The sequence below is a fragment of the Dysidea avara genome, chromosome 3 (genome assembly GCF_963678975.1).
Source record: "Dysidea avara chromosome 3, odDysAvar1.4, whole genome shotgun sequence".
NCBI lineage: Eukaryota > Metazoa > Porifera > Demospongiae > Dictyoceratida > Dysideidae > Dysidea > Dysidea avara.
Window position 1 is genome coordinate 24,189,141 of NC_089274.1, and position 12,480 is coordinate 24,201,620.

The 12,480-nt window shown below is 37.9% G+C and overlaps 1 protein-coding gene across 1 annotated transcript; it reads left to right on the forward strand.

Moving 5' to 3' along the window:
- Positions 1 to 342: 342 nt before the first annotated feature.
- Positions 343 to 9,291, forward strand: LOC136250379 (beta-1,3-N-acetylglucosaminyltransferase lunatic fringe-like). The gene is made up of 11 exons (XM_066042584.1): positions 343 to 866; positions 3,288 to 3,354; positions 3,537 to 3,579; positions 5,978 to 6,058; positions 6,108 to 6,249; positions 7,396 to 7,431; positions 7,483 to 7,571; positions 7,729 to 7,802; positions 8,872 to 8,966; positions 9,019 to 9,104; positions 9,155 to 9,291. Exons 1-11 carry the CDS (start codon positions 450 to 452, stop codon positions 9,210 to 9,212), a joined length of 1,188 nt encoding a protein of 395 aa, XP_065898656.1. The 5' UTR covers positions 343 to 449; the 3' UTR covers positions 9,213 to 9,291.
- Positions 9,292 to 12,480: the final 3,189 nt, after the last annotated feature.

Below are 12,480 nucleotides of genomic sequence, written 5' to 3' on the forward strand. Positions count from 1 at the left end.
ACCAGGGTGGCCATAGCAGTCTACTGCAAGGCAATATGCAGCACTTGTGAGCTACTTGCAGTGAAAACTTGAAATGCTGACTTACACGTTTGTGGGACTGTCTTCCTGAGATTTTGATTGTAACGTGGACATTAGGAACTTTTTGTTTTGTTTTAGTCTATATTATACAAATAAACAATACAGTCTTAGTGCTCAAACTGTGGACAGATAAGCGAACTCTGCCCAATCCTGTATCGATGGAATCGTTTCCATTACAGATCAGCATTGCCACTTCGAACATCTGGAACTTGTAAGCGGAAATATTAAAGTCACGATGTGTGACACGGAAGTTTCGCCACCGTAGTAATCTTCAATCAATAAGCCCCTGCGCGAAAAGCGGTCTGGCCAAGCGAGAGTAGTAAATCTAATCGACTTTTCTTCGCTGCAACCCTACTGCGAACAGCTAGTTGATGTTGAATCCAAGAAGGAATCTTATTTGGTGTTTCTATAGCATGTTGCTAGTCATCATCTGTATCGTGTTTGGCTGTTATAGAGTTCTGACGACCCACCATTTACGAATTCCAGTCAATCACTGGAAGTTGATCAATATAAAATCTCAGGCAAGACATGATTTGCTGAGCATCATCGAACTACCTAGTGATATTACACCAGCACCTAGTGAGATTACGCTAATGGATCAACCACAGCAGCCTTCCACCTCGCCTAACCTGATGAACAGGACTCACATCTGGGGACTCCCAATGGAACCAGTGAATATTGTGTATCCCGGAAACATCTACTTCTCAGTCAAGACTACCCATTACTATTACAGCGAAAGGTTGCTTGATTTGTTGTTAACTTGGTGTCAGGCTGTGGACAAAGACAAGGTGAATTTGTGTCTGTTGTGCATAAATGACATACATCTGTTTAGATGCCTGCTATATGCCTACATAAATAGGTTCCACTGGACCATTTCTGAACCTCCATATTTTAGTTCGGTGTTGCCTGTCTGGGTCCTGTACACCAGATCATCATCCTATACAAGGGGATGTCATGTCGGCTCACGCTGTAGGTAGATCTGCGACCGCGGTCAAAGTCTTGACCGGAGAAAATTTCACCTTGACCCTTGACTTGCAGTGTTTATCATCTTTGGCCTGTGATTTGAGCGTTTCTTGTCGAACTTTTGACCTACACTTATTTTCCTATACGCACCTGTGCTTGTAACCTAGTATAATATTTTCTTAGTGCGTGCTACCAGCAGCTGGGAGAGAAAAATCATTATAATTACGGCGAAATGCCTGTTGGAGCTTTAAAACATCTTCTTAGAGATCCTTACTTCTTGTGAATTACGTATAATCCTGTAAACTTGATAATAGCTACGTATAGTTTTCGATTGTGGGTTTCAAACCTTCCATCTTGACCCACTGTAAGAGCTATTTAGTGGCCTTGACCGTTGACTTAGAGTTTGACTGCGGTCGCAGATCTACCTACAGCAAGAGCCTGAGTGACACCCCCTTGCTATATATCAGTTATTGTGTTAGCAACTTAGAGCACGCCATTGTTTTTGAGTAATGCCATTCTGAATATGACATCTCACTTTTGGGACTTGTATGGCTGCACAACCTGGAATAGCTATGTGTTTATAAATATATAAGTATCAACTTGTTTTGTAGCTCACTTGCTATAGCTAGTTGCATTTCTCCAGATACTAATGTAGGACTACAGAAAGTTTGTATTGTAACTAGTATATTTTAAAATTATTAATTTAATAATGAAGTAGGGATCCAAGCAATAAAATGTAGTGAAACAAGAAGTGAATGACGATATTACAGCATAGCTCGGTGGGAAAATCCCTACCATGATATAACAATCATTTTGTTCAATGCCAAAGTAGCACTGAACTATGCTGTAATACCATCATTAATCCATTTCTTGTTTCACTACTTTTATCGCTTGAATCCCTACTTCACTTTTACATTAATATACTAGTTTGTTACATTAATATACTAGTTTGTTTGGTGTATAGCATACAGCTATACAAATGTGACTGTTCTATTAAGATGACTGTTGTATTAGAGTATTTCAAGTCAGCTTTCGAATTCACTTACCTCACTATTTTATATTTTTATTACACTAGAATTATGAATGCATCTTGACGTATAATAAGGGGGTGTGGTCATCGTAATTGAGTAAATGGATTATTAGGAGGTATGGTTCCTGCACTCGATTGTTATTAATCAACCAAGATCATTAATGGCCGTTGATTTGAAGCTATCATGAAGTTACAGGTATCTACCGAGTATAAGTACTTGCATGTTTTTGTGCTGCCTAAATAATAACGTATTACAACAAAATTTGGAGATTTATCACCAAACTGCCAAATTTAAAATTCGTAGATATTATTTTCGTACCTTGTGTCCTAGCAGTTGTTGAGGTAGGTTCCAGCAAACCAAGTGTGGCTTTGTTAAACACGCCTTACTGGTAAATTAGCATGGTTCCATGTTCCACGCATGCAAATGGGTGTGGCTTATGACAGAAGCTGCCTGCTGTCAGGCTAGACTAGAACTCATACTCAATTAGTGGGCGTGGCTGTATGTAAGCTTGCAGACAGCAACAGACATGGATTCATGCACAGCCATTGATAAATGGGCGAGGCTTTATGTATTTCTACAGACAAGTGGGCATGGCCCACGAAAGAAACTGGATTGTAGCAAGAATCAGATATTCTATAAAGTATAAAGTGGGTCAGACCCTGCAGTGTTCATTTACCATGTAAAGTGGAACCCCCTTTGAGAAATCCTGGCTACGTAGTACCTATGGGCTTTATACACAATTCACAAGTACAAGTTATTTGGGGAACTTATGTACAGGCGCCTATAGAGAAATTATCTTGATCAATCATGTTTCACTCGTGAAGCAAGATACCAACCAATAGCCAACTAGTATTAATAAAAACCATTTTTGTAAATGAGGATTATTTCAAAAAAATCATCCAACATGCAATACAATTGTTTATTGTATTGCCTTGTAACCATACCTGTTGCTTAGAGCTCAATATCACCTTCCCTAACTGAAATATATGATAGATCAAAACAATTTCTCCATAGGTGCCTGTACATTAGTCCCCCAAAATAATGCAGCCATCTTGTGCTCGTGACGTCATTGTGGATAAAGTTCATATATAAATTTTAAATATCATTACATGAGCTCTATCCAAAAGTAGAAGTTATTAAGGGACAAAATATTAAGTGATGTAGCAAGCATAACATGTGCTATTTGTTGTGAGAAGGTACATTTTACTGTTCTAGTTATCAATTGTCAGTGATAAGTCACCTTCAGAAGATCAAGCATATGTTTATGTACTGAGAAAAGCAGGTGTGTTATGTAGTGTGTGTGTGTGTGTGTGTGTGTGTGTGTGTGTGTGTGTGTGTGTGTGTGTGTGTGTGTGTGTGTGTGTGTGTGTGTTGCATGTACGTATGTGTAACAAGTGTTTGTTATGCATGGCATACAGTGTGAAGATTTTTGAATGTCATATACCATGTTTTCCCTGTTTGTAGGGTTTGATATTATTGATAGTGATTGTTTATCTTCTCACTCAGAGTAAGTGACAGTACAAAATTCAGTCAACCATTTTAAGTCTTATGTCTGCTGCATGGAAATTAGCATTTGTATTTTGTGCTTGTGCAGAAATAGTGAGCACCTTGCTTGTAGTGGTGGTATCCACACCATAGATAAATGCTTCATATAGAATCATATTGCATGAAACAAGTGCTTTTTGACAAATGTGTTTAGGTACATATGTATGTACTAGCATTTAATTGGAAGGAGACTGTTTTTCACATTTCTATATTGCATTTTTGTACCAAAATGAAGTACTTGATGATACCATGCTATAGTAAGTCCCGGCAGACATCATGAAGTGACCTGTCTAGAGGTGCATGCTAGCAAGAGGGCCCGATGCAAATCTTGATACTTTATATGCTAAAGTGCATGTGAAACGCACAGTATTGTAATCCAGTGTTGAAATCTGATCGGTACTGTTGACCCAGATGACCCACTAACCTGGATAACAATCCAGGTCAGACCCAAATTTGACCTGGATGTGTCCCAGAATAAATAGAACCGAGCCATGCACCAAGAACTACATTTTGGGCACTCCACAAGCATATTAAATAACAAGTAAGTTATACTAATGTTCATAGACAGCAAAACACATTTCCTATAAGTCGGTGTGGCTTTGTGCATGCCTACAAGCTGTGATAAGGCTCCACATCAGAGGTGTAGCCAGGATTTTTTGAAGGGGGTTTGGATTTCAAGTGGAATGTCTTAAGAGGAAGGCCTGGGTGCTTATGTTTGAACGAAAATGATGCATACACAAAAATGTGCCCTTAGGCAGTAATATTAAAATGTGCTGTTTGTGCTTCTAGCTAGCTAAAACCTACACAGCTTATAGAAACTATACACCTTTTGTAAAACTAACTAATCTTCACTTCCAGACAGCAAACTGACCACCAACTTCAATTTCCTAGCACATGGAAGCCCTCCACACTCCGAGTCCCTTAGTTGGTAATACTTTTTTCCAGCTATACATTATTCTCGGCCAGTCCTCTTATTGATTGTCAATAACTTCAGACTTATACTCCAATATGTTCGAGACATCACATGCCCACAACATGTAACAAATAAACAAACCATTCATCAGGTAAATATACATCAACAATTCACAGTTTGTGCTAACCTGACACATGTATAACATGACCACTCAAGTTTAGCAGCTGCTGCCTTGTAATATGTCTCAACCAACCATTGCACAGTCCTTTGCCATTTCACCTGTGCCATTTTCAACTATGCATCATGTGCGCAATTGATCATGTGATGCAATAGATATGATTTGCAATGGTTCAGCAATGTGATGTGACCCTCAAGAGTAGTACAGAGGATTGCCAGTAGGCAAGTAGCTACCAGAGAGCTCCAGGGCTGTAAGATTTAGTATGATTTTTAATTTTAAAAAATTCTGCCTCTGAAAGGGGGGTTTGTCCGAACCATCCAAACCCCCCCTTGCACATGTGCCTACAGACAGTATCACACACATTCCCAATAAGTGGGTGTGGTGTTCGAAAGAAAGAAAGAAGCTGGCTGGTCACAAGACTAGACCATGACTCATACAATAACAATCAATCAGTGGGCGTGGCTCCACATAATCCTGCAGAAAACAACGGCCATGAGTTTCTACACACTGAAATACACATTCTAATAAATGGGCACGATTCCATGTATGCCTACAGAGAGCAACACATAATCCCAACAAGTGGGTGTGGCTTACAAAAGAAGCTGAGATGCAGCAGGAATATACTTCCACATCATCAAACCATTCATTTCACTCGTGATCAAATCCGGGTCTTACCTGGACATTCTATAAAGCAGGTCATGCTCTCTGGACAAAATGTGGCCTGAATGGCATAATCCACATGCCGTGGTAAGGGACATTTGATTTAAAGATCACCATCCCTATTCTATAAACCTCTATATGGAGCTTGCATACTGTAAAAGAAGACTAGTTAATGGTGTAGAAGGGGACAGCCTGTAGTTAGAGACACAAAGTCTTACAGGTTGTATATAGTCAAGACCACAGCTTTTAAATCATCATCTGTGGTATTACGTATAAGCATACATGGTTCTTTTTCTCCTAGCTTGCTGTAGCATCTAGCACTGTATATGACATGAACCTCATTCAGTTCGTTATGTAGAGGATTGCTCTGTAGCAATAGTCAAATGTTCTGTTACAGTGTTTGCAATTCCACAGAATTCACAGCTCACACACAGATCTCAGTTAGACAAACCCAGTATAATCTTCCGTAAAATGGTGTGGAGCTATGTGTGCATGAAAATCTGTTAGCATAACACTCTGTCTGTCTTGTTAAATACTACCATGTATGTTTGTTGGTTATAATATCTTATCTGCTTTGCACTGTAGCAGATGTTTAATTGTTTATTTTAGTGATGGACTTTGCTGTAAACTAGGAACAGAGTTTGCTGCATACTATGAAGCAGTAAAACAACACAAAGATGACAAAGACAGGTGTGTTAGTTGTGATGACTACAACATCACATGATAGTGTTCCACACAGCTACCAGTGGTTCTGTCATTTTGATGATGATGTTTATGTGAATGTTCCACAATTGAGTAAACTACTACAACAATATGATCCTCATCAACCATACTACCTTGGGAAATGGCCTGGAAAGAAGCGTAATGAGACCAATGTTGTGGTAAGCTATCACATAGTCACTTAGTATAGTAATGCAGTCTTCAGCCAATAATGTGGAATGCTATAGTAAATTAGCCACTGTATGTGTGAGTTAAACACTTTTTTGAAAGTGCTCAATTTTCATGATCCCTAATCGAATTTAAAATTCCTAAATTTTGTTTTATAACATAATTATGACTGGTGAACCAATACATACTGCATCGAAAGAATGTTTTTGTCTAAATGCACACCGCAGCTATCAATTACTTTAAAAGTGAAGAACAGTACAAGAAGTGTCTACAATCTAGTTACTATGGACATTCGGACGATTAGCTACAAATGCAGAGCATCGCAAATTGACACCTTGCACTGTCAACAAAGAGAAATGCCACACTTACAAAGATGTCTAAACCCCTAGAATTGGTGAAGTATTGTTACTGAAATGGGAGCCTGAAAATGAAGTGGACAAGAATGCTGTTGTTGTCATAGTGGGAAAGTTGGAGGATACATTCCATACTATTTAGCTCTGCTTTTGTCACAGTTTCTACAAAGAAAGGTAAGTGTGAAGTTACTGGTGACAAGGTTAACCGAGGAGCTGAGAAAGCTTGCATATACCGTCTGGTGATCCACATCTTTTATTGCTTTCTTAAAAACGTGCATGTGACATCTTAATGGATGTGTTCGTTCTTAGAGGTGCATTATACACTGTAAGAATCTATGAGAATTATGAGAATGCTTGTGAATGTCCACAATACGGAATAGTAAGGTTCCACTTCAGAAGTTTTGTAATGTGCATCTCTAATGGCGACCAAAGAGTGCATTATGAATGTTTCTGTAATTCGGCGAGTCAGTCCATTAAGAGAAATTCCACTGTAGTCCCTGATCTGTAGCAAAAAAAAATCATTGATTTTCCATACCCATCTTTCAACTGATGAAGTGAAGTTAGCAAACTATTTAAACGTTTTTCAGAAAGTTAATTACAAAGCTCATAAATAGTTTTTTAAATAGCAACTTTTGTTTTTTATGTCAGTGACTCAGTGACATTAATGGTTCAAAAAGCCAAGTGTGGATTGTGCAAATTGTCTACAGGTGTTTGATCATGTTTTCTATATGCAACAGTTACAGATTTGTTTCATTGTGTGATAAGGTTTTCCGTATTTATTTTCAGCCCATTCTCCATGAGACTAACAGAACAAAGCCTATTGTGAGTGCTTAACACATTTACTGTCTGTTGTAGTATACAGAGTAATTTTAGAGCTTAAAGAAGAAAGCTTTTCGGTATGCTACTGGAGCTGTTTACTGCATCAGCCAGGCGTTGATGATGGAAGCAAAGAAATTCTTCGAGTAAGTCAAGGAATGTGCTCCATGTGTACTGGCTTGCTTGCATGACCAGACCATCGTTTTCTTGTGTCAATAGTCCCGGAACCTAATGACAAATGAAAACATGGTGTGGTCATGGTAGGCTTACATACAAGTACAACATGTGTGTCTGTTGATTCAGTGGACATGGAGCTATCCATAAAATGCACGAGGTGATTGATCTCCCAGATGACATGGTTGTTGGATTTGTGATAGGTAATACGCATGTATGTATAAGTTACATTGTAGATAGAGAATACTTGTGTCATTGCACACTTTCTTATCAATTATCACAATTATATAATCAGCATGAAACCATGGTAATGAATGTTGCACTTATAATATGAAAAGTAGCAGTGCAGACATACTCCTAACCTACTGACAATCCCTGTTAAAGAAAAAATTTTTTTTTTTTTTACAATAAACGTTTCCGAGTAAACTTTGTGTAAAAGTGCTACTATCACAATATTATCACAATGTAAATAAACTATGTCATGATTGTAAAAATTATTAATTTATTGTTTGCTGTTAATTTAATAACAATTGTTAATTTAATAAAATAAAATGAAGTAGGGATCCAAGCGATCCAAGGTGCTATCTGCCTATGACCGTACTACCAGTGAGAGGTGTGATTGATATGATCAGTCATAATAAGTACAACCAGATCATTAAGGGGAGTGTCTTGGTACTCAATCATTATTGGTACTGCTAGGTTGGCATGGTCAATCCTAACGTGCATAGCTATCAGTACCATGTAGAGGGCTCGCAATATTAGCTATGTGAGAACAACTCATACAGCAGCCTGAGTGCTTTAAATAATTTTTGTGGCACCTAAATAAAGAATGTGTCAATGTGAAAAAATAACACCTCAATATGGTTTCATTGAATGAAGATGACGACGACCAGCATCATTGAAGATAATAGGAAAGGAAAGGCACAGAAGGGCCCAAAAGGCAGCACATGCCACTAGTGAGTTAGTTATTGTAGCATAATGTGGTGGTCATGCATTTAGCTTCTTGCCTTGCAACTGTGGTCAGGCAGGCAGGCAGTAAAGCAGTCAGACGAAATTTTGGGTGTGGGTGGTTTTTAGTATTCGTTCTTCTGTATGGACTTTATTGTTTTGACACTATATCTGAAATTAAGACTGTTGCATTGTGTGTCACTTGGGGAGGGGGGGTATCCCTACTGTACTGTATCATATAGAAAATCATACATGATTATAATTGATATTATCAATATATTGCACATCACTTATTACATTAATTGTATGTGTGTATATGTGTAGGCATGGTGCTAGGATATAATGTCACTGACATTAGTGGCATGAACAGCCAATATGATGATGTATCATCCTCCAGTTTACAGGAGTTATCTAATTATGTACGTGTACTGTGTATATTATTATTATGTAGTTAGTTTGATTTTTTTGTAGATTACGGTCAGTAGTTCTATAAGCAGTGTACACAGTTTAACACAATTTCGGTTGAAATCACTATCAAATGATATCACTTGGTCATGGTAAGAGATACAATTATCGATAGAGCGATTGTGTATATGTGTATTTACAGGTTTATGACTTTCCATTGTCTCCTCTATCCCAGTGTCTCATGGTGCCACAGATTATGATACTAAATTATAAATTAATGTAGCTTGTATATTCTAGGATAAATGTATGTCTTTTTTAAAAATGATATGTGTAACCGGATTTGCAAGAGGGGGTCTTCCACAATGCACATGCAAAAAGTAAAAAAGCAAAGCCTTCAGCTACCACAATGTGGTCACAGTGGCCAGCACTGGGGCACCTGTGCAGTACTCAGGTACTATGAGTCAGCACAGGCATGCCTTCCTGGGGCAGGACCCCGCAGGAGGCTGTACCATGTCTCACAGTGGCAGCCAAAGTCCCACCTGGACCTTCAACTGCTATATGAGACATGGACAGTTGAGCATTTGCTTCACCAAGTACCCATTGATGTCACAGCTAGGTGGGCTGCTTTCCCAGTTGGCACCAGGTCCCCATTTTAACAGCTGGGTAGACTGGAGCAATGTGAGTAAAGTTTCTTGCTCATGGAAACAACACCAAAGTGGCCCTGCTGGGAATCGAACCTGGAACCTTTCAATTACCAGGCTGATGCCCTAACCACTTGGCTATGCTGCCCCACACGCACTCACACACATATACACACCTCCAATTCTATATACTTGGAAGCCCATAACTTACCGTGCAAGAAACATGTAAACATGAAATATTCTCCACCATATAAGGTATGTTGATGCTCACTACTGAGCAAGTCTCAAGTCATTTTATTATCTAATAATCATCAAAGTTGGTAAATTTGATGTGTGGAAGACTCCTTTTACACATTAATATCATGTTGGCCTATTGTGGAGCATAATTTTAAGAATAATTTCCTTATAGATCACCACTATTGCAACCGGAATTATACAATGATATAATTTTAGAATCATTCAATGTGCATGGGCACAATACAAGAATAATTGACAGTGTGTGGATTGAAATGGCAAACAGTAGTGAGTGGTTTAAAATTTAGTAAACGATTGTGATGATGAACTTGAAAGTGACATGTAAACTTTCATATTATTTTTGTAGACAACTACAACAGTCAAGTTTGGTACTGACTGTTGTCCAACACAACTTTTGCAGAGCCATGGTGATGTAAGACAAAAGTTCTTGTCAGGCAGAAGATCATAATACAAATGATGTGTTTCTCTACTGATTAGTTAACTATTCAACCTTTCATATCCTATCACCATGCACAGTTTGACTCTACTATGTATTGTTGAGCCTGTTGTTGTTGTTCCCTTCCAGCATTTACCAAAAAAACTGACACATTATTCTATTCTCACGTATACATTGCTCATAAAGTAAAGATGGACTATAGATTTTGCTTTTCTGTATGGTTCATACCATAGGCTAAGAAATGGATAAAATCATCCATGTGAATAGCCTGGAGTATAATGGTGATTTCTCAAATAAGAATTCTATTAAAGCTGTACAACACACAAACACTGATCATGACACAAAAGACAAGATTTGTACAAAATAAGGCCATTAATTAGAAGTAGCAAGGTCATCCATTGCTATACACAAACAGATTAATCAATAGAAGAGAATATGATTATAACCAATAATACTGCAGACATTCATGCCACTGTTTAGGCAAGTCTTCTGGTTAATACTCTCACCACTATTCATGCAGTGTGGACATACAAAAAGTTGGAGCACATACGAAACATTAAGTACACACAATTATATTATTACATTAGTTGTATCTGCAAAGTGGTCATGTCTGGCTTAACGTGTGTGCTTGCACACTGACAATTAGTGTCTTGCTCAATCACAAAATGCACATTGCAAGATCCTATGTAGTTATTGTCAACTACTAGCTATACTGTGCCATAACTGTGTCTCACACAAATGATGTGACAAGTGATACAATAGCTCTGCATTTTGTACCAGCTGGGCCAATTTGGGGGGTGGTGTTTTGGATGTTGAAGCCTTCCCCCTCCTCCAATTTTTTTCTGTGTAGCTAGGAAGCTACAGGTGCAATTGCATTTAAGCATAGACAATAAAAAGGTAGAATAACTGAATAAGTAAGGGGAAATGCTACCTTAGCTTCTTCTAAAAATCACTGGGATAGTCAAAATTGTATTTTAAGGAGCTGCTAAGGATTGAAATACTCCAATAGAACAGTCAACATAACTACTCTAATAAAACATTCAAATTAATTTATTTTAAATCAAAAAAGACCATGTGAGCTAAAATTGAACCTTTTCTTCTAAACCTATGTGTACACTGCTCTCTCGCCATTGTGCCAAACATCCTACAACACCAATTTGCACTTTTTATGTAATGAACCATGATAATGCTTTTTGACAGACCATTATGAAATAACTGAATGTATATTATGTAGTGGGCATTTAAGTTTTAGTTGCGTACAAACTTGATACTTGAGTTTACATGTTTCCTCAACTAAACATTGATTCTAGCAAAATCATAAGCATCTTCAAAGTTTACAGAGCTACAGCATCTGGGCAGATGCACCCCCAGACTCCTACTCCCAATTAAGGTTTAAAGCTTAATCTGACAAGCTCCACCACACAGATAATTTTGCTGTTTAAATAAACAAAATATGATTGCTGTCCTTCAAATTATTAATTGTATTTGTGAGTATTTTTTTCACGCATATAGCTAAACGGCTAGAGTAGCTACATGATCCCATCTCCCAAATGCTTTAAGTATGAAAACGATTTGGACCAGAATTCCCTATTTTAAAAGAGGCATCACCCTCTGCTTTGTGAAAATAAATTTATTGAAAACCAGCAGTTACACTCACATTGCTGGCTGTGGTTACAATTTGACAAAAATAATTATAAAATTAATATTCTATAGGTTGCAGCATCAGACACCTTACATACTGTAGTGTGGCTGTGCCCCTTGTTAGACTCATTACAAATGACTGGGATGTAATAGTTAATGGCAAGCCATAAACACCTGTGATTCCCATGTGATTCCCATGTGATTCCCATGTGATTCCCATGTGATTCCCATGCTCCATAATTCAATTTGGTATTATGTGACACACTATCAAAAGCCTTATGAAATCATTGTGGATTGTATTGATTTTTTGCCTTGAAAGTTATAAACTGATGGGAGTTTCCGTCGGACTTGATGTGTTGCTATGAAAACCGAACTGAATTTTTAATGGAGTAATGTAAAAAACTATATGATTGGTCTGAAGTGACACACCTAGTCTGAGTTGTCAGGTACATACCAATTATTCACATCTTTTAAGTAAACAGGTTATCTACCCATTAGCTAACATATCACATACTTCCTTGTTTCAGATTATGTATACTAATATCACAGTTACCC

Coding starts and splice junctions, on each gene's coding strand:
- LOC136250379 (XM_066042584.1), top strand. CDS start 450: ATGTTGAATCCAAGAAGGAATCTTATTTGGTGTTTCTATAGCATGTTG. Junction 867..3,287: donor AGGCTGTGGACAAAGACAAG/GTGAATTTGTGT, acceptor TTACTGTTCTAG/TTATCAATTGTCAGTGATAA. Junction 6,059..6,107: donor CACAAAGATGACAAAGACAG/GTGTGTTAGTTG, acceptor TGTTCCACACAG/CTACCAGTGGTTCTGTCATT.